Genomic DNA, 22,209 nt, shown 5'->3' on the forward strand with positions numbered 1-22,209 from the left:
CTACTCCAGTAAAGGTAAGAACTGGTGTATAAAAATACTGAATTGATATTTTTTCTCAATGAATAACTACTCCAGTAAAGGTAAGAACTGGTGTATAAAAATACTGAATTAACAGTTGTTCTCAATTAATAGTTACTCCAGTAGAGTTAACAACTGGCGTATAAAAATACTGGATTGATAGTTGTTCTCAATGAATAACTATTCTAGTAAAGTTAACAACTGGTGTATAAAAATACTAAATTAACAGTTCTTCTCATTGAATGGACTACAGTATCATGATCTACTTTAGCATCACTTGAAACAATTGTGAACAGATGTCTACATTATTAACAATTAGAACTGAAGTGGACTTCAAGAATGATCCGTATATACATTATTAACACTTAGAACTGAAGTAGACTTCAAGAATGATCCGTATATACATTATTAACACTTAGAACTGAAGTAGACTTCAAGAATGATCTGTATATACATTATTAACACTTAGAACTGAAGTAGACTTCAAGAATGATCTGTATATACATTATTAACACTTAGAACTGAAGTAGAATTCAAGAATGATCTGTATGTACATTATTAACACTTAGAACTGAAGTAGACTTCAAGAATAACCTGTATATACATTATTAACACTTAGAACTGAAGTAGACTTCAAGAATGATCTGTATATACATTATTAACACTTAAAACTGAAGTAGACTTCAAGAATGATCTGTATGTACATTATTAACACTTAAAACTGAAGTAGACTTCAAGAATGATCTGTATGTACATTATTAACACTTAAAACTGAAGTAGACTTCAAGAATGATCTGTATATACATTATTAACACTTAGAACTGAAGTAGACTTCACGATTGACCTGTATATACCTTTTTAACACTTAGAACTGAAGTAGACTTCACGAATGACCTGTATGTACCTTATTAACACTTAAAACTGAAGTATACTTCAAAAATGATCAGTATTTACCTTTTTAACACTTAGAACTGAAGTAGACTTCACGAATGACCTGTATAGCTATTTTGTTGATCAACTGTTTAAAAATTCCAATGCACATGTTACATGGAATTATCAACTGCTGAATTCTTTCAGTATACATTAATTATTTTAAAAACTTTAATATGTCTACACATCTGTATTTTTTATTTTGAGCACTTTTTTAAGTTACTGTCTCTAATAGCAACTTTTAAAACTGCAAATGTACAAGCTTTCTAGTTCATTAAAACCCACCTCCAGCATTTATCGCCAAATAATAACTAACAGGACAGTGAAAAATAATGAGCACTTAAAAAACAAAGGTGTAAACAGGGAATCAACCCATACAATTTCAAGACAGTAAGAATAACAAATACAATCTAGTAAGAAAATTATCAGTAACATTAAAAAGAAAAAAGAAATTCAGTTTCCATCAAAGTATACTACGTTTTTTTAAATTATCTCATGCATGTATCTTTCATCTCCTATGCTTAAAGAAGTTACATTTTCTTTACCAGATTTCAAGTTGCTTAAAAGAGCAGGTTGGTCTTTGCACTTTCCTGAGTTTTGTGCATCTTCAATGACAAGCATAAACACTTCTGCAACAAGTTCTGCTTTGCCAGTCATGGTCTTGGCAAGCACCTTAAGCTGTTCTCTGTTCCGGTCATAAACGAAGTCCACAAGAGTTTCGAATGACTGTCTAATTAGTATATCTGCAATAAAATTAATGCACTCATAATCACTTGAAAAACTAAAAACTTAACCCACTATTCAAAATTAGTTTTTTCCTTTATTTTAACATCTTTTATGTAGAATTTCTTAAAATATTGCTAAAATATTTTAAGAATAAGTATTTTGCAAAGTAAAATAATTTTGGAAGGTGATCAAGTGATGACTTATGCTAGTTCTTATAACACATTCTAGGATTCTACAAAAATACCTTTCATTATTGGTCTACAAGATACAACTGTGATAACTGAAGCACTAACTTTGTAAAAATTATAAACAGAAAATTTTCACCACTACACAGGCAATGTTGTTTTTACAGATTCAATCCCTGTTATAATATCTTTCCTACAAAAAGGTTTCAAAGTTATATCATGCATTACTCATGCAAACTATAGCATTTGCACCAAAGTTAACATTTTCCTAAACTGAAAATGTATTTCCAATAATACTTACCTCCACTGACACTATAGCTATTTCTCGATCTCCAGGGTTTCCACTCTTTTCCCATCTAAGCATTCAAAATTCTTGCTCCAGTCTTTTTATACCCCACTCGAATGCCCTTGGAAAATTCTAATTTGGAAAACTTTTCCACCAACTTAGCATTTGCCAAGGGCAATTGAGTGGGGTATAAAAAGACTGGAGCAAGAGTTTTGAATGCTTAGATGGGAAAAGAGTGGAAACCCTGGAGATCGAGAAATAGTTATAGTGTCAATGGAGGTGAGTATGTTTTTGAACATTAGCTGGATGATAATAGGAGATTTGTGTCAACAAATCTCCTAAAAGTTATTGGTAAGTTCACGGCAAAAAGCCTTTTGTACCATATGAACACAAGGATAAGATAAGCTTTAGAAATACTGCTACAGTTTGATACATCCTGTATGATTTACATGTAGCGCATCAGATACACTTTAGAATACTGCTAGTTTGATGCGTCCTGTATGATTTACATGTAGCACATAAGATACACTTTAGAAATACTGCTAGTTTGATGCGTCCTGTATGATTTACATGTAGCACATAAAATACACTTTAGAAATACTGCTACAGTTTGATACATCCTGTATGATTTACATGTAGCACATAAAATACACTTTAGAAATACTGCTACAGTTTGATACATCCTGTATGATTTACATGTAGTGCATAAAATACACTTTAGAAATACTGCTAGTTTGATACATCCTGCATGATTTACATGTAGTGCATAAGATACACTTTAGAAATACTGCTACAGTTTGATACATCCTGTATGATTTACATGTAGTGCATAAAATACACTTTAGAAATACTGCTACAGTTTGATACATCCTGTATGATTTACATGTAGCGCATAAGATACACTTTAGAAATACTGCTACAGTTTGATACATCCTGTATGATTTACATGTAGTGCATAAGATACACTTGACTGGGAGAAAACTACAGTAGGGTGTATGACTAAAATCCTTATGCATCACTCTATATAATGATAGCTTTAGTAAGTTATATATTCAGGTAGTTATTCTAAATTTGACCCTCCCATTTTTCCTGATATTTTGTGCTATTTTGAAATCACACATAAGAATCAGAAAAGTTTGTGTTGAACATCACACAAAGCTACACAAGTCCTTAATTTAGCAGTGAAAGGCTTGAGGGAAGGCAGCTAGTCATCACCATCCACCACCAACTCTTGAGCTACTATTTTACCAATGAATAGTGAGATTGACCGTCACATTATAACACCCCCACGGCCGAAAGAGCGAGCATGTTTGGAGAGGGCACGGATTCAAACCCGTAACCCTCAGAAATGCAAATCAAAAAAGCCAATTCTCTATAGAACCATTATGAAACTAGTGTATAAAACAGCTTATAGAACCTTGTCAAAATTTGTGATACATCGTACGTAGAAGTATACATATTGAGACTCATATGTCTGTGTAGCTATATATATATATATATATAGATATATCAATAAATAGTTCTAATACATTACATTAATTGTAAATAGGTAATCAAATCAGCACTATACGACAATAATGAAATTAATACAAAGCACTCAACTTCTAACCCCTAATTGATTCTCCGTGGCTGCTAACTAGTTTGACATCTGCGTTTGGATCATGTCTGATAGATGGAATATCCCAATGCTTTTGGGAGCTATGATCACAGGCATTTTCTGTTATAAGTTAATGGTAATGAAAGGATTGGGAATGGAAATTTTTTTTACACTTTTCTTTGAAGTTTCATTGTGAATGTTTTGGCTTTGATCTATTTAGCTATCTGTGTGTGTGTATAAATATATATATATATATGGTATTTTTGGACTTGTAACATATCGAGTGCATGGCCATCTTATCACTCCAACAAAAAAGATGCTCAGGGACCTAATACATGAAAACAAAATGCAGTGATTTATCATTGGTTAAATGACAGACAGAAGACTGTATAATGATGGTTTGGATAGAAATAATATTGAATATCAAAACAAATTCAAAATGTTAAGGTCACTGGTTAAAAAATGTGAGTAGAGATTAACACACATGTAATTAATAAATTAGCATCTGGAACCTTAATTCTAATATAGAAGATACAGACAATACGTTTTGGCTTATCCAAACTCCTTCGGTGTTGAAACATGTCTGTCTAAAACTGCTCTCATAATCTAGAATCTCTCACTTCATCTAATCAATCACAAAACTGTGGATCATAAGAATCCAGAAATAAATCTCTTCCATGTAACTGTTGTCAACAGCCCCATAACCATCTCATGAAATAATGTACAACATCCTTGACTGACTCATGTCATAGACAGTTGTACCTAGGTTTGAATTAGAACAAGACCTACTGAATTTATTAGATTTTGCAGGTCTAATCTAAGGAGATGTCAGAGTAGTATCTATTCGATCTTAGTGGCTTTTTAAAGAGTTAAGACTTGTGTTAAGGTGTAATTTGATCATGTTAACTTACTTATGAAATGTAATCATTAATGCATGTTTCCATGTTCTGTGAAAGTATTTTTTGTTTATGTTTAGTTCCATTTGAAATTTAACCATTATTATTATTTATATTTTGTTTATGCTTTATTTAATGATTAAACAAAGTTGAATTTAGATTATTGTAAGTCTGATCCTCCCATTTTTTTCCTGATATTTTGTGGTATTTTTAAACACTTTTTTTGTTGTCATAAATAATTTTTTTCACTTCTTTTTACTATATCTTCCAGTTATTTCTTCTACTGTATAATTTTATGCTAATTAAGTTTCATGGCAATATATATATGTTTGAATGAGCTTTAAACCTGGTTTTATTACACTTAATTCACCTGAAAAGACGTCAATAAAAACAGACTGGGAACCTTTTTCTGACACTGGATTTGGCTCCAGTTTTGTTGTCCCAAGTGTGCCTTAAGAATAGTTACAACTATTAAAAAACTTGTTCGAAAAATAAGTTAATAAAAAATGATTTGTTCATAGTCTATAGTCAAATTTAAGTTCCAGTTTCTTTTTCCAGTAACTTTTTTTATTAAAGTTTTTGCTAGATATAAAATTGAGAGCTAAAAAAAAGTCTTACCAAGCACATCAAGAAATGCTTGCGTGTCTGAGACCCGAATAATTGATGCAATAAGATTTTTCACTTGTTTATGCCACTCCTCTTGGAGAAGATGAAGAGAGACAAGAGTATCATTAGTGTATTCTTTAGCATAAGACACTGTTAAAGGCACCAGTTCAGGATCTAGAAGCTCCAACATTTTAACACATGTGAGTACTGACTGCAACCCTATAATTAAACAATATGAACTTATAGATTTGACACTGAATTTTAAAAATCCTCATCATTAAATACATACTTATTTTGTTTTAATTTTTAAGTCATAATTCAACTCAAAGAAAAGCGTATTGCTCTATTTTATTCTAGAAAATAGTATACACTGAATTCCATCTTGTCTGTATATTTTACACAAGTTTCTTTTGAGATATATTTAAATCTTTTTATACAACCATTAATTTTGAACATGCTACAGAATAGTGGTTAAAATGTCTAATAACATTTCTAATGAATTATAAAAGGATAAAACACTATAACCCAAGCGCTTCACCATTGAAAGTGGGTATTCTCGGAGTACTCCCCCACCCCCCCACACACACAGCAAAATTCTGAGAATTGGACCACGGTCCTCCTCCTTGCCCTGAAAAGAACCGACAGACGGCCTCCTCCCCACCCAAAATTTTTAGCCCTGGTGCCATATCACACCCGACGCATCCTCGAAGGTGCCGCTGCCTGATTTTCTAAGCTTAATGTATGCTCCAGACCCGGTCAAACCAAATCCAGGACAAACTATAATACTCACGAATATGTACAAAAGCTTCTGAAGCCTGGTTGCCCTGAAACACGTTGAGGTTGAAAGGACGTAACCAAAATTACCACCCAGAGTATAAGTAACCCGAGCGCTTTCGAAAGGTGGACTTTTCTTCTTCAGGGGCAAACAGAATTATGAGATAAACTACAGCTTACAATCGTAATGTGTGAACATGATCCATTTGGTGACCCAGCATCATAAGAATTAAAATCTCTCACAACATTTGCTCCATTACTTTTTATCAGGAGGTGAATACTTATATTTTTGGTTTCTCATATATTCTTTAGGTTTTCCAACATTCTTTCTACTGCATTATCAGTGTGAATTCCAGGAAGAGCAGCATGCTGTAAATCCACATGTTCTGTGATCCAGTTTCCTGTGAAATTATTTGCTACTGAATATGACCAAATAAACTTATGATAAAGAGACAGCATGACATTCAAAATATGACCAGAAACTGCAGTCTTGCACTTTTTGTATATAGTTGAAACACTTATTTTGCACAAGTAGGTTTTTATCAACTGAATAATTCTTCTGATGAGTAACAACTGAATACAGTTGGTTATTAAATGCAGTTATTCCACCGATGATTTTTAATGTCCAATAGTGTGGTTTTGTTTGAGGTAACATTCCTGAACAGTTTATTGTTTCTTCAACATTCCAAACTTTGAGACTGCACTCTTAACTTTCAATATTAGATCCAATAAGCTTCAAAAACTTTTTGCACATTCTTGTAGTCTCGAGCGTGCTTATGTTTCAGGTGATCTTGCATTGGGGTAGTACAGTTGCTTTCTTTTTGCTAGCACATGAAATTAACATGTTAAACAATTTGCACTTCACTTTAAAATCACCAGCTATTTTGGTATAGAGAACACAAGAATAATTCTCAAAATCACTTCTTTGCTTTGAAAGTATCTGATTTGCCTCCATTGATAAGTGCTTTGCCACTTTTGTACTTTATTTTTCAAAATGACAACTGATAACCAGTTATTTTGTTTGTTCTCACTGTAGATGAGGCTGTACTGATAGTTTGCTACTTTTCTGCACATATAAAGACATTTAAATCTAAGTGTAATAACTTATTTACACATTACCAGCATTACTAAAATGGAGTGATATGGCATGCTGACTAGCTACATTCCAAGATATTATTGGTGCTGAAACTTTAAAAACAAAGTATTAATCAATCTGATATAAATAATAACTTCTTTAATTCATAACAAGAACATACTACCTGCTACACATAAATCTCCCACATGTCAGTATAAACTCTCTCACCATCCCTACTGTAAATTAAAAATCACCACAGGAAAACAAACTTTGACAACATACCTGGTGTATCTGTAGAACAGCCAACAACAAATCTGGATACTTGGTACATGGAATCAGCATGACGAAGAAATTCCTGGATCAAATGTTCCAGAGTAGTAAAGAAAGGTTCATGGACTGACTTCATGTTTATCAAGTTGTCTTTCTTTGCACAGCTCTGTAAAGGTAAAATAAGTTATGTTTATTTATAAACATGCATACATTCTTCTTATAAAACTTGATTATTTTGAACAAGGAGATCCAAGAGAATCTCATTATAACTGTTACAAAAAACCATTCCTACAAAAAAAAAAATAAGTCAGACGGATACATTTAAAATACAAATATCCATTTTTAAATTCATCTATTCAACAACTGAAATTAAGGTACAAAACCATTAAAATATTTCTATTTCCAAAATATAAACAATATCATAAACATGTTCTAACATCTAATGCATCATAAATACAAAACATGAAAGTTATTTCTAAGATATAGTTACCTTTAGAAACACAAAATGACTTGGGTTAAATTTTTTTGTTCAAATGCAAGCTTAATATGTAATAAATAATAGACTTACTTTTCCAATTTCAAATGCAACACCTAGCATGCGATCTAGAGGTTCTGTAGTTTCTGTGAATATTTCTGCAATCAATCGAAGTACCCCTTCATTCACATGACGTTCCAACATTTCTATTTCTTCTACCACCTTTTCCCGTTCTCCATCAAAAGAATCACTAAGAGAAAAAATGACTGAAAACAACTGACATCAAATGTCTCCTTTTTTAACAGGTAAATAATTAAAATGTGTTATCAATAAGCACTTTTTTTTTAAAATAAGGATTACAGACTATAAGGAAGTATTCTTTACAAACAGTTATTACAATATTTAGAAAGTGTAAAAAATCATTCCTTATTTCAATAATTTCATATAGTGTTTTTTATTAATATAATCCAGGTGCACAATAACTTCACAAGAAACTTTTTATCAAAACACTACATATAAAAGCAGATTATTGCACATTGACACAAGGCATCCAGGAAAGCTGTGAAAGTCTCAAGCTGAGCAGGAAGTCATTGTGAAGAAGTTGAAGGCTTCGTGTTGAGATATGTCGTGACTGTAGTGGTGTTGTGGTGTTCACTGAGCAGAACTATGATGAAAGCACACCAGATCGAAGAAATACATGATCTGAATTCTGGATAAAAGTCCAGAATTTTGTTAAAAGTCTTGATGTTATTAAAGACTGAATACGGTTAAATTTGGTCAGGTAAAAAAAGGGGTTGTACTATACTACGCAAAATGGTACCTTTTTCAGGGTTGGGATCATAGGATCCTACATTCATGGAAAGAATTACCAATACATAAATTTACTAGTGATAAACTGTGCCTACAATGACCTGCTTCACAACAACACAGTTTATGATAGTGAACTGGTAAAACATGAAATCTTTGGACTACATCATATACGCAGCACAGTATTTCAAGGATACATCAATTAATCCTCTGGATATGAATATGTTTTTATGTTTAGCTTTCAATTAAGATACGAATGATTTCACCTGCAATTTGGTAGGGAAGGTCAAAGCATCATGATAGTGAGCAGTAAGATGAGTAGACAGGAACACTTGTAAAGCAGCTAAAGCCATAATACTGTACTCGGCTTGCTGCATAATATCTACCAAGGTGATACTAAACAGTTCCTGAATATCTCTCTGTGTCATTTGGAGACTTCCATGCTTCTTGTGCTTGGCCGTTAAGCTCGTGACGTGCTGACGGGCTTCAGTCACCTTAAACACTTCAAATTACTTTGCACAGCCCCAGCATTAAAAAGAGTATGGGAAATGCCTTATTTTTAGCCAATAAAAATGTCCAAAAAATTTAAGTTCAAATTATGAAAAACCAGATTGGGTAGTTTTTTTTTTTTCTAAAAAAAAAATTTACCCCCACTGGCTCATGAGAGGTCTGTTAATATTATATAAATTTTAATTTCTTAATTTCAAATGGATATATCTAAATAAGTTCTCAAGTTTCACATCTCTACATCATGAGACACTTGTCTGTTCTGAATACCAACAGATCACATGCCACAAATCCTTGAATTCCCAGTTCAGACAAGCTAACTAATTGGTAATGCCTGACCTAATAATCAGCTCAGACATATTCAATATGTATTATCAGAACTATTTTTTCTGTTGATGCTTGAATATAACTGTAAAAATACCTACACAGGTAGTTCACACAAAGACACATCAGCCTGTTGATACATCAACAGTTTAGTCCTCTGCTGCAAAACCTACAAAGAGAAAAATTATTAGGATGTCAGTAACTTCACTTGAACAAAGATATAACAGCAAAATTGTTTAGAAATTCCAGCTGTTGTTAAAATGTTACCAACCTACAGTTTTTCTGACTTTTATATTTCTCTGCTATTAGGTTCTAGTACACCAACTCTAAATTTGAATTTTCCTATCTCAATAATATTAATGTCCAGTACAAGGTTCTTAATTTAATAATTTTTCCTATTAATAAATAATTACCTAAATGTATTTTAAAGTCAACTGTTACGAGTAGCTATAAATTTGCACTTTGTTACATTTCATTTTAACATCAGTGGATCAAATTTTGATTTTCAAATATTATTATCAATGACAAACTTAAATATGCTCAAAATTATTATGTCAAGCATAAATACTGTAAATATAAATATAGGCCTGGCATGGCCAGGTGGTTAGGGCGCTCGACTCACAATCTGAGGGTTGCGGGTTCGAATCCCCGTCACCCCAAACATGCTCGCCCTTTCAGCTGTGGAGGAGTTATAATGTGACGTTCAATCCCACTATTCGTTGGTAAAAGAGTAGCCCAAGAGTTGGTGGTGGGTGATGATGACTAGCTGCATTCCCTCTAGTCTTACACTGCTAAATTAGGGACGGCTAGCGCAGATAGCCCTCGTGTAACTTTGCACAAAATGCAAAACAAACAAACAATATAAATATATATTTCCATTAAAAAACACATAAAAGGTTAATGCTTTATTGCGTGATGATTTATGTTTATCCAAACTCATCAAGCATTTGAATTCTGAACTGCTACATCCATGTAAAATCTTGTATTAATCCTTATGTTTATCACTAAAAGAAAAAAATAAAAGAATATAAATTATTTTTAATTACAAGTAAACACTTAATATTAGTTTTTTTTTAAATGTTCATATCTTTTTATGATTCCAAACTAGATTTTCTCCATTTTGATACTTGAATTTTCCATTAAATTTTATTTTGAAAAAAAACAGATGGTTTAAATCTTAAAACATCAGTGATTTGTATTTGTAATAACTGTCAGCAGATGGTGTTAATGAAATGCTAAAAAAAAAATTGAACTCTTTTTGGTTAGCTGATGGCTCAACTAATGTAGTTTTAATGCTGAAATAAAGGAAATTATTAGTATATGAATGGCAAAACACAATCTCTGTAACTTCAAATTTTATTCAAAGAATAGCAGGAAATCTATTATCTAACATATGCCAATGGTGATTTAACAGCACAAGTCAACATCTCATTTATTAACAGTATTATTTTAATCCCAAACAAGAAGTATTTGCCATAACATCTATTAAGACCTATTATCTTGTGTGCAACCTAATACTAACCCTATGACAACTTTGAGTAATTTGTTCTCTAGTAACTCCTTTTAACAGATGAGCAACAGCCATACTGAATTTTACTATTTCTTCAACTTGGTCATTTTCATGTAGAACATCTGTCATTCCTTCAGGAACAGACAAGTCTTCTAAAACCTGAAACACAAATATATAATCCAAACAACTACCCTAAAGAAAAATAATAGACTTTTAAAAGATAATTTCATGTTCTTAATCTATTCTTTCTTAAATGTATTTATTAGATAAAATTTTTTCAGTACAACCTAAATATAAGGCCAACAGAACATCAGGCAGTGCTACAAGGTAACAGCCTCATACTTTTCTTAACTAAAACATTCAATAATTTGCTGTTGAAATTGATATACAATATTTTTTCAGTACAACCTAAATATAAGGCCAACAGAACATCAGGCAGTGCTACAAGGTAACAGCCTCATACTTTTCTTAACTAAAACATTCAATAATTTGCTGTTGAAATTGATATACAATATTTTTTTTCCAAAAGTTATGACATTTTTAAAAGCATTAAATTGTCTTTGTTTATTTGAAAAGATTTACATTTTTTTAAGATATCTTGGACTCTATAGAAAAAAAATCATTTGCAAATACACCAAAACATGATTTTCAAACTAAGCACTTTGTAAAATTTTTAGCTCTCCGCAGAGAAACATTTTTCATTTCTTCTTCTTCTTCCAAACACTCTTCAATCAACAGCCATTACTTCATTTCTTGGCAGATTGACTTGAAACTTGGTAGGATTATACCTTGGTTCAATACACCCAGACTCCTTTTCCATTCTTTTGATTTAGGCCTTTTTAATGATTTTATTGGGTCATAGGTCAAACAACCCCAAAAAATATATTTCAGGCTCGTGTGCAGTAATATTTAGAGACGAAAATTGTCACAGATATATATTTTCATGCACCCAACACATTATCATATAAAAAAGTTGGATTTGTCCATTTTGTGTCCTTTAAGGGGGTCAGAGCTCACAAAAAAGCATAATTTTGGGGTTTTTTGACAATTGCTCCACAGTATTTCAGCCAATTTACAATGGATTTGGTATAAAGATACCTTCTTGAAGGTCCCAAGCAGTGATAGACTGTTTTCAATTTTTGGTGCTTTCACAATTTTCCTGGTGTCAAAATTGGCCATGTTGGGATGGCATGGTGAAGACATGTTGCATTTGCCTACAAATATTAGCCTCTTTAATCTATGTTTGTTTTTGGTGGTTTATATTATTTAGTTTCAAGATATGAACAATCTTTTCCCAGGTTAACAAAAATGTAGAGGTTATATTTTTATATATATATAAAATAATGTCCTGTAATGATTGTTTTTGAGAAATCATGTTAGGATAAGGTAAGCTAAGATAAGCAAAATTCTTAGTGAAAAGTTAAATCTTGTTTCCAAAGTTTTATTATTTCAATCGTTAAAGGAAGTGATTTACACTGGCTATTTAAGTAGTACGTACCTTGTCAGTGAAGAGTGGTTTGACATTTCAAATCAATATCTTACAATATACGTTTTGTAAGTTACAGCAGAATTGATAAGAGTTGTAAGGTTCCAATTAGAATCAAATAAATTAAACAATACCACTGAGACCACGTATTTACCAAAATATGAATTTTTTAAATTTACTAAAGGACTAGATAAAAAATGTGGTGTTAAAAAAATATAATAAATCTAATACTAATGTCTTATGATAAGTATAATTAATTATATCTTTGCATAGGTGTAATGTATATTTATTATGTGCGATTTTCTGTAAAAGTTTGTCTATTGATATCGTGCTCTATGTTTAACAACTGTCAGTGCAAGATTAGGAGAAACAAACAATAAACTTTCAATTTCTTTCTTTTTTTTCTTTAATTAGTCTGGTTGTGTTTTCTTACAGTACATACACTAGTCCTTTTGATCTGATTTATTTTGGTATAATTCATGTTTCTTAGATGACTAAAATCTAAATTTAATCAAAATTATGATTAAATCAAATAATCAAAATTAGCATTTCTGATTTATTATTCTTTTTGATTATTCCAAGAATTAGTTAATTGAAATTCATATTACAGCAACTGTTACAAAAATAATCAACTAATTGGAATTTGTGTTTACAAGACATGATTATTACTGCTTTTTGTTATTTCAACAGTTGATTAATAGAAACTGGGTTAAATTTTAAAGTTCAAAGTCTTACCTTGTCAACAGTGAGGACAAAGTGTCCCATATCTTCAACATCGGAGTCCACTTTTGTTGTATCACAGAGACTATCCAATACAACCTCCATCTGTTGCGTCACCAGTTCTACACAAGCCTGAAACTATGTACGATTAGATCCAGTGCTCTCAAAAAATAAGGAAAATAAGTTTATTTAACATTAAGCTTTGAAAAAGCAAAGACTATATCACAATTTTAAGGTACTGTTGTAACCTGCCTTAGCTAAGTTAAAAAAACAAAAAAAAATCAAAGTAAATTATTTTCACATCCAAATATGAATTTTGTTTCTGATAATATGATTTTACTTTATAATATTTATATACTCTCAGAAAATGTTGATGCAATATTTTTGGGTTTCTAAACTACTTTTAGAGCAAAACATTAAAGCAATTTTCATATAACAGCATGTAAGCAAAATAAACCAATATAATGTCACACAGAAAACAAAAGGAGTGTATCTTACTAGGTTCTTATGTTTATTAAATGTTACATAATCTTCACTTGTGATTTAAATTAAGTTAATGTTTAACTCCATTTCAAGTTGGCTGAGCTTATACCAACATTTGTTGATGCAACAAATACCTCAGTCCAAACGGCTTTTGATACTTTCACCTTATGTGTGCTGAGTAGCTAAGTCAGATATCTGGCATAGCCATTCCAAATTTAAATCTGCTTACAATTCAGAAGCATTTGTCTCATACAGCATCACTCTTAACCAAATAGTGAGATCGCCTGTAACTTATAATGCCCTCACAGCTGAAAGTGCAGAGCAATTCAACAGCATATCATGCCTTCAACTTTGAACCATGACACACTAATCGTTAGGTCATGGGGCAATAGTCCCAAGAGTCTGGAACAAAATTCAGTCTTGTAAATAAGAGGTTAGTATAACAGATAATTATCTTTAAAGGCTGGAAAAGAGACTTTGAAAAAATATTAAGCTTGTTATGAAATACAGAGTTTACTACAAACTACTTTCTTCAAAAGCTTGACACGCACTTTAACCTTGAAATTTAATGTTGATTTTGAGATGCAAAATCTAATCTAAAACAAAACATGGATCAAAGAATGATAATTTGGTTTAAAGATTCACTATCATCAAATCAAATCTTATATTGAATTTGCTTTTACTAACAGCTTTGACAGATGGTATAGTTTGCAGTATGATAGCCTCTACTGTCTAGCTTCCTACATGTGAACTAACATTAGGCAGATGTAAAGCAATCTTAGTCATGCAACCAGAGGTAGTAACTTATCTCATATGAGCATGCCATTGCTCAGCCACAGGTAATCTTTTATCTCATGTGAGCCATACAGCTAAAACTACCTCATCTCACAAATCATGTTCTCACGTAACTGCAGGCAACATCTTATCTCCTGTCAGCTATGCAGTCAGAGATAGTATCTTATTTCATGTGAGCCATGCCTTTACTCAGTGTCAGATCTAACAATTGTTGGTCACTGTCAGTATAGTGCTTGTGTGACATTTTAAAGAAACTTCCACAAAATATCAAATGTTTAATGTCCACAATAATTCTTTCTAACGACTGTTGTACTAATTGTACACTTTGTTCAATATAGGTAACATCATTTTCATGTTAGTATAAGGAAACATAAAACAAAGTAAACAGTTTTTCAACTTAGCATAAGTAATGTTATTAGTTACCATATTTCCATCATTTAGCAATGAAAGAGTAGTTTGCATTTACAAGCACCAGGTCTGTCCATATTTATGATATCTATGTATGTTACAGACTTATAAACCAAAACAGTTAGGAAGGTAGGGGGTACACAAAAATGTCAAATACATGATATTACGTTCCTTCATTCTGGAGGCTTGTAAAATACTTTTTAAAACAAGATGAACCTACCTTACTACGTGCACAGCCAGTAAAATGAGGTAAAAGTTTAAGAATCCTAGCCAAAAATATACCACTACTCTGTAAAAGAAGTAAAGCCACTTTCATCTGATGTTGGTGAACTTTCAGCGTCAAATCCTTATGGTACTGATCACCGAGAATCAAGAGCTTAGTCAGCAACTGGTAAACTTCCTGTGTTAAATAAAACAGTTTTGTCTTGTTTGGAAATATTATTTTACACACCATAATAACACTATAATATTTGTTTTCATATAAAATCTATAAATGCACAAGTGTTTATACACGTTTTATAAACAAGTTTTTAAGGTGGATAGACACTGTTTAGTGACAAAACCAGACCGAGCAGTTATTTGATCAAACTATAAATTATATATAAATGGATAATTCTTTAGTTTTCTTTTTTATTTGAGTAACACTGAAAGCATACATTACAATAGGTTGTTTTAGCATCAGTATTACTTGAAATTTTCCAGTTAAATGGTTCATATAGTCAAACTTTAGAAATTATTTCAAATTAATTACAATCATCCAAACCTGAGCTCAAATTACTTATCAAAAAATTAATTACAATTAGCTGCCACCATCATAATTGTGGTCAAACCTCACTGCAGAATTAACAATCCCTAATATCACAATTACACATTTAATTACACTTGTACAACATCTTCTAAATTATTTAAGGTTGTTTTAACTTGACAAAAAGTAAAATAAAACAACTTAATAAAAAACATTTTAAGTAAAAATAGTGAATTCCTTAAAAGTTCAAAATTCAACCCTCACTAAATAGTGACTTATTTTATTTTACTATATATTTCATTGCAAGAGATAATCTTAACTTCTTACACATTACAGTTTAAAAATAAAATTCAAGTTATACAAATAATTTCAATAAATCAGAATTTTCCATACTTAAAAAAAATCCAAATTATCTATAGTGTTTCAAACTATGCTTTTACATTTGTTCACAAAACAGTGAAGTAAATGGTGGTGTATTTTTACCTTTAACTTAGAAATATTTACTTGTTCCTCTGTAGTAGATATTTTTTTCAAATTCTCCTGAACGTTCTGTACAAGATACCGTAATTCCTTCTCTTCTGTCTTCTTAACTAGATAAAGTAACTGAAGCCAAATGAAACAGAAATGTTTAAAACATTCGCATAAATCAGGGCTAATACAGCACTTACCTAAAACATTCCTAATGTTTTTTTTAGTTAAGGTTTAATTAAATTTTGACATTACAAATATACATTCTCCTTTGACAGATTTCAGATTTCTGAAAATGTTGATGCTTTTTTATGAAATCAGTACTGATGTGATAAGTAAGCTCGCACTTTTCTGGCAGAGCTTGACTACCTACAGATTATTAACAAATCGGTACTGATATGATACCCAGGCTTACACTATTTTATGAGAATTTAACTATCAACAGATTATCAAAAGTTTAATGCACTAGTGTCTACTGAACAATAACCAACACTAACTCAACCAATTTTAAGGCAAAACTGCAAATGTTAGGAACATGAAATCTAATGGTAACAGTAAATCAAATTCTGTTTCCAACTTTTTTAAGTCCATAGTAGATTATTTCGCATTCTTTGCATTCATTACATCCCAATAATCAGCATTAAAAGAATTTTGTATGTTCTGAATATAATTCTGAACATTTCATAGGTTGTTAAGTCAATGTGATAATATCACTCAAAATAATTTAATTCATGTTAATCAATACAACTTAGTGATTCCTTTAAGCCTTTAGTTTTATTATTATTAGTGGTATTAAAGACTTGCTATTCATTTGAATTTCACTTTGTTGTTCACAAAGGTAATAACAACTCATCATATCACGTTTTGTTTTCCATGCTATTGATATTGTCAGTCCCCCTTTGTCTTAACAATGAAAACAAAAACACTTGATATCAGGTTGGATTTTCCATGCTAATGATATTGTCAGACCCCCTTTGTCTTAACAATGAAAACAAAAACACTTGATATCAGGTTGGATTTTCCATGCTAATGATATTGTCAGTCCCCCTTTGTCTTAACAATGAAAACAAAAACACTTGATATCAGGTTGGATTTTCCATGCTAATGATATTGTCAGTCCCCCTTTGTCTTAACAATGGAAACAAAAACACTTGATATCAGGTTGGATTTTCCATGCTCATGATATTGTCAGTCCCCCCTTTGTCTTAACAATGGAAACAAAAACATTTGATATGAGATTTGTTTTTCCATACTGATGATATTGTCAGTCCCCCTTTTGTCTTAACAATGGAAATAAAAACACTTGATATCAGGTTTGGTTTTCCATACTAATGATATTGTCAGTCCCCCTTTATCTTAACAATGAGGTTTTACAGTGGGTTTAACTTTACTTAAATTATGTAGATTTTAGCTTATAAGAATGTTAATTTCTTTCCTCTATCCACTTTGGATTTTTTATTGGAACACAAAATTTTGCAGCGAATGTTGCTGTTATCTGTTTAATCAGGTAAATAAGAATTTTATTAATAGTGGAATAGCATGATTTTAAATTTCAGATACACGGGTAATGCCGCACACTGTTGATGTAGCAAAATAAAACCATCTCACGGTAATGGTTATTGTTATTTATGCCTTTTTCTTCAGTGAGCTATGAATATAAGTTGAAACTGGAAAAATATATAATACATAGCAATACATAATATTATATTATATTATGTTTTATAATATAATATTATATATTATATTGTATAATATAATACATAATATTATATTATAAAACACCCTAGAAATGCCAAGTATTGAGATTTGCTCATGCAACCCTAGCATTGGTACAGGTATAGTTCCAAGAGTGGGTGGGGGAAATTTCTGTAGCTGGGGTTTGTACAATGAAATTATATCCCTGAAAAAATGTAGGGGACGTGCATCATCACACAAAAGTTATACCTATGAATTATTCTTATGGATGCCATAGTTATCAGTTAACATATGAAACTCCCAAATCATGTGAGAGTACGGGAATACAGCATAACTGAAAAGTATTGAGAAAATTGTTATATTTACGTACGACCACATCAGTAGCCTCACAGATATGAACCAGGCAAGGAATGATATTTTTCAAAAAAGTAAGCCATTTTATATCATTCCACCAAATCATACAGCTAATAGTGAGCAAGTGAAAAAAGTTGCAGTACCTTGCACTATTATTATTTACTTTGGCCAATCATTAAAATAATTTTTTCCCTACTTAGATATTGGTTTAATAATACAATAGTCTAACTTTGAAACATTAATTCCTTCTTTCTTATCTTTAAATCTGGGAAAATCCTCCAAGCTTTATTTGTTTTCAATGACAGTATATTTCTTTTCAACAATTTTTTACAATAAAGCATTTTTATATTTCAACTGGAGTGACAGATGCTTTGCTTAACATTTTTGTTCAGAATTTTTTAAAAGTTTTTCAATTCTTTTAGCCTGTAAGTTTGTTATGCTAACAACAGAAACAAATGAAAACACTACAATGTTCCTTTAAAATAAATTATGTTGGATTCAAGTTGGATGCTCCAGAAAATATGTAATTTATAGGCTAAATTTTAATATTCATATGCCAACAAAATATTTAAAAATAGAAATCCCATAGAGCAGTGCTTCTCAACCTTTTCCAATATCATTCACCCCTATAAGTTTTTTACAATACTTCACTCACCCCAGTTTGAAAAAAAAAAAAGACAAGAAAAGTACTAAATTAAAATGCAAAATTATTTATTATGAGTTAAATATACATCAAACTACAACTAGAATGAATACAACATACAATATACAAAACCCCTGGGTGAACCATTCACCCAGTTGAGAAGCATTGATATAGAACTCCCATACCCAGTTTAATTACATGTGGTCAACTTTCATACTGGTAGCACCAAGAGGTCAATTCTTTGTCCACACAGCTCCATTTTTTAAGGCATTCATTCTTACAACTCCAGTAATTTCAGACAGTGTACTTTTCAACAATAAGACACTTTTAATGTATATGTAGTTCCTAAATACCAGAAAATAATGATGTTGAGAATATTATTTAAAAAGTATAGAATCAAAAATACAAGGTGAAGCAAAAGTAACTTGCTCCCAAGTCTTGAGAAATAATATTTATTTTTTAAACTGTTATACATTAAAAACTAGCCAATGCAATTTGAAATAATTATTATAGGGTATTTTAATCATTGCCAAGAGAATGAGATTAACTACTGATATTTTTAATGTTCAATTATTATACTGAATAAGATCTTTGGATCAAGTTACTTTTTCACCACCCTGTGTGTATATTCAGTAACCACAAAAAGACATCTATAAAGATCTAAGCTGTTCTTTAGATACAGTAATTATTTCTCCTTTTAGGAGACATTATCTTTCATATTAAAATATTAAATGGTTTAAAACTTGCATGCTTAATGTGTGTACAAAATGAAAACTGTAACTAAGAATATGATGCTATATACAGAGATCTTACAAACCTCAATAGTGTCTTTAAAAAGTGATGTCATCTGATTGGCCAGCACTTTCCACATCACACTGTCACTAGGATTGGCTACCACTTTCTTAAACTGAAATCCAATGGTTTGTTTTACAGTCTTTAATTTATCAGCAACATTACTAATGATATCCAGGTCTTCCTGCAAAAAAAAATATATATATATATAGAAAAGAATTTTACACAGTATTTCGCTTAACTAAGATTTCAGGCTTTATTGTATTTGTGCAATTTTAACACAGCCAAGATAAATTTAGAAGGTGACAAGTAAACTCAACTTATGTGTATCACATCTATTTACCACTGTAAATATAATTGCATTAAGCTACATATAAAACATGTTGTAAAACCCACTTTGTATTAATTTTCATTTTTAACATACCTCACATTCCTGCATATTGTTAATTAGTAATAAAGAAGCTTTATTACTAATGCTTTGAAGGTGCTCTAGAACTCACTTTATAAAGATATTCACCAGCTGAATTTTTGCATTTTTAGATGAAATCCCTTGTGTAAAATAGAACAAATTTTTACCCATTTTACAGAAATAAACAAAAAATCACATCATACCACAGGATGTGCTGAAGGTTCTTGCGATATCTTCAATGCCATTTCTACCGAAGATATCAAATGACTGAATTTCCCTGATGCTTTAAGTGATTTGCTTAATTCATCTGTTGCATCTAAATATTGGTTATTCTTGATTGGAAAAATTTCCAATATCTGTGATAAAATACAAAGAAAAAAATCTGTAAAGCAACACTGACTACTACAGAATTAGTTTTAAAGCTTTTCAAGTCTTATATTCTATATTTATAATTTCTTTTTCTTTTTTTCTACTACTGTATAAAGGCACTCCAAACAACTCTACACCAATTGAAATTCCAATGTAAACCTAGAATTTTATCATTTTATAATAATACGTGTTATTGAGTTGACACTAACTATATCTGTCACTGACAAATTTATGGGCAAAACTTAATCTGTATCAGCTGTAGGCTGTATTTCAAGTTTCCATAAAACAAAAATGCAAAAAGAATAAAATCATAAAAAATGTTTCATTCAGAAAAATGTAAAATATTTAAGTTTTAAACTACTAACAACATTTAACAGAGGAACTAATCCTACAGCTTGCTGAAAATTTCAAAGCAGCAAAGACTTGCCACAGATAAGTTTGTGGATAAGTACAAAATAATAATAAAACAAGTAGCTTGAATGACACAGTTCTGAAACCAGTAATATCATGAACACAACTAGACTTTTAAAATGTGCTTCTCAATGTACTATATTTTAATATATACTATAGATAACACAAACTCACTGAGTCCTATAACTATAGTGTAAGTTGATGTTACTATTGTCAATCAATATAAAGATTCATACTGTGTCGACTGCAATATTTTCCAATTTACAAAAAAAAAATTAAATTAACATACTACATGTAGGGTTACTGTTATTGTGTGAGTCAAAGTAATCAGAATATATATATATATATATATTTACAAAGAAAAAAATGGATTATTTCTCAAAAGAGGCAATGTAATAATCCTCATAAATAAATTATCTGCTTAAAAGATTGTATGCTTAATTCTATTCAGAATATAAACTCCAAGTGGCAACTCAGCCAACATTTTACATTTTTAATTTTAGGCTCTACACCATGCAATTTGTAAATGAAAACAAAAATATTATAACAGCTGATATGGAGCCCAAATTTTAAGATAAAGTACATTTCAGTTGGGGCCTATAGTTGTACTAAGTTACTAAGTAGCCATATACGCTAAATAGTTTAAAATACTATATCCATTTTTAATTTATTTCAAAATTCCACCCTTTCCATAAGCAACCAAGACTTGATTATTCTAGACTTTAAGTAATGGTATTACCTAGTATGTTTATAATTAGTAATACTAATAGTATTATTATAATTCATACTATAATAATAGCTAACTTACACCAGTACTAGTAGTAGTAATACTTACAGCCTAAACTGAATAAACATGTAGTGTAGTGTAAGTTGTAACTTCAAAGTTCAAATGTAAATTACTTACTTGGGAACATAAATTTGAAATTATGTGAAGCTTAGAACGAGAACATAAAATGACTAAAAGCTTGTCTTCCATCTTCACTATCAATGAATGGTGAATTTTAAAAATTAGAAAATAAATATTGAAAATGAATTTAATCTAAGTAGATAATAACCTACTAATCTACTTTCTAAATTTTCGTAATGGTTTCATAATATAAACAGTCATCAAAAATATACTATATAATTTTCCCGCGACTGAAACTACAGTGCCCTCTGCAATATTTCTCCTCCGAAATGCTAACTTAATGTTTCGTTTCAACCCTCAACTAGCACGAAAACAGTGTATTTTGAAATTAGCTCAAATAGGACTGATTATTTTAGAAAATGTTTGGTTTTGCTCAAAATTAATTTAAAATATGAAAATAAAAGAGCCAGTATAACCACACTCCATTATTCTTCTGTTCAACAGATAGAATTATAAAGTACCTATTGTTGCGTCATCGAGGTCACGTGACTGGTGTGGCGCCCTCTAGTTTCTAGAACTATCTTGTTTCTTCATGAAT

The 22,209-nt window shown here is 30.9% G+C and overlaps 1 protein-coding gene across 1 annotated transcript in view; it reads right to left on the reverse strand.

Moving 5' to 3' along the window:
* LOC106458614 overlaps nucleotides 1-21,740 on the reverse strand; it is a 30,818-nt gene extending 9,078 nt beyond the window's left edge. Inside the window, exons 1-12 of the mRNA XM_022384888.1 lie at nucleotides 21,669-21,740; nucleotides 20,188-20,340; nucleotides 19,601-19,759; nucleotides 16,107-16,226; nucleotides 15,099-15,278; nucleotides 13,208-13,330; nucleotides 10,999-11,145; nucleotides 9,578-9,645; nucleotides 7,932-8,088; nucleotides 7,376-7,529; nucleotides 5,257-5,463; nucleotides 1,494-1,691 (exon numbers count right to left, since the gene is read on the reverse strand). Coding sequence (XP_022240596.1) covers nucleotides 1,494-1,691; nucleotides 5,257-5,463; nucleotides 7,376-7,529; nucleotides 7,932-8,088; nucleotides 9,578-9,645; nucleotides 10,999-11,145; nucleotides 13,208-13,330; nucleotides 15,099-15,278; nucleotides 16,107-16,226; nucleotides 19,601-19,759; nucleotides 20,188-20,340; nucleotides 21,669-21,740 — 1,738 coding nt within the window. The remainder of the gene's footprint in view (nucleotides 1-1,493; nucleotides 1,692-5,256; nucleotides 5,464-7,375; nucleotides 7,530-7,931; nucleotides 8,089-9,577; nucleotides 9,646-10,998; nucleotides 11,146-13,207; nucleotides 13,331-15,098; nucleotides 15,279-16,106; nucleotides 16,227-19,600; nucleotides 19,760-20,187; nucleotides 20,341-21,668) is intronic.
* Between the last annotated feature and the right edge of the window lie 469 nt (nucleotides 21,741-22,209).

The sequence above is a fragment of the Limulus polyphemus genome, unplaced genomic scaffold (assembly GCF_000517525.1).
Source record: "Limulus polyphemus unplaced genomic scaffold, Limulus_polyphemus-2.1.2 Scaffold493, whole genome shotgun sequence".
NCBI lineage: Eukaryota > Metazoa > Arthropoda > Merostomata > Xiphosura > Limulidae > Limulus > Limulus polyphemus.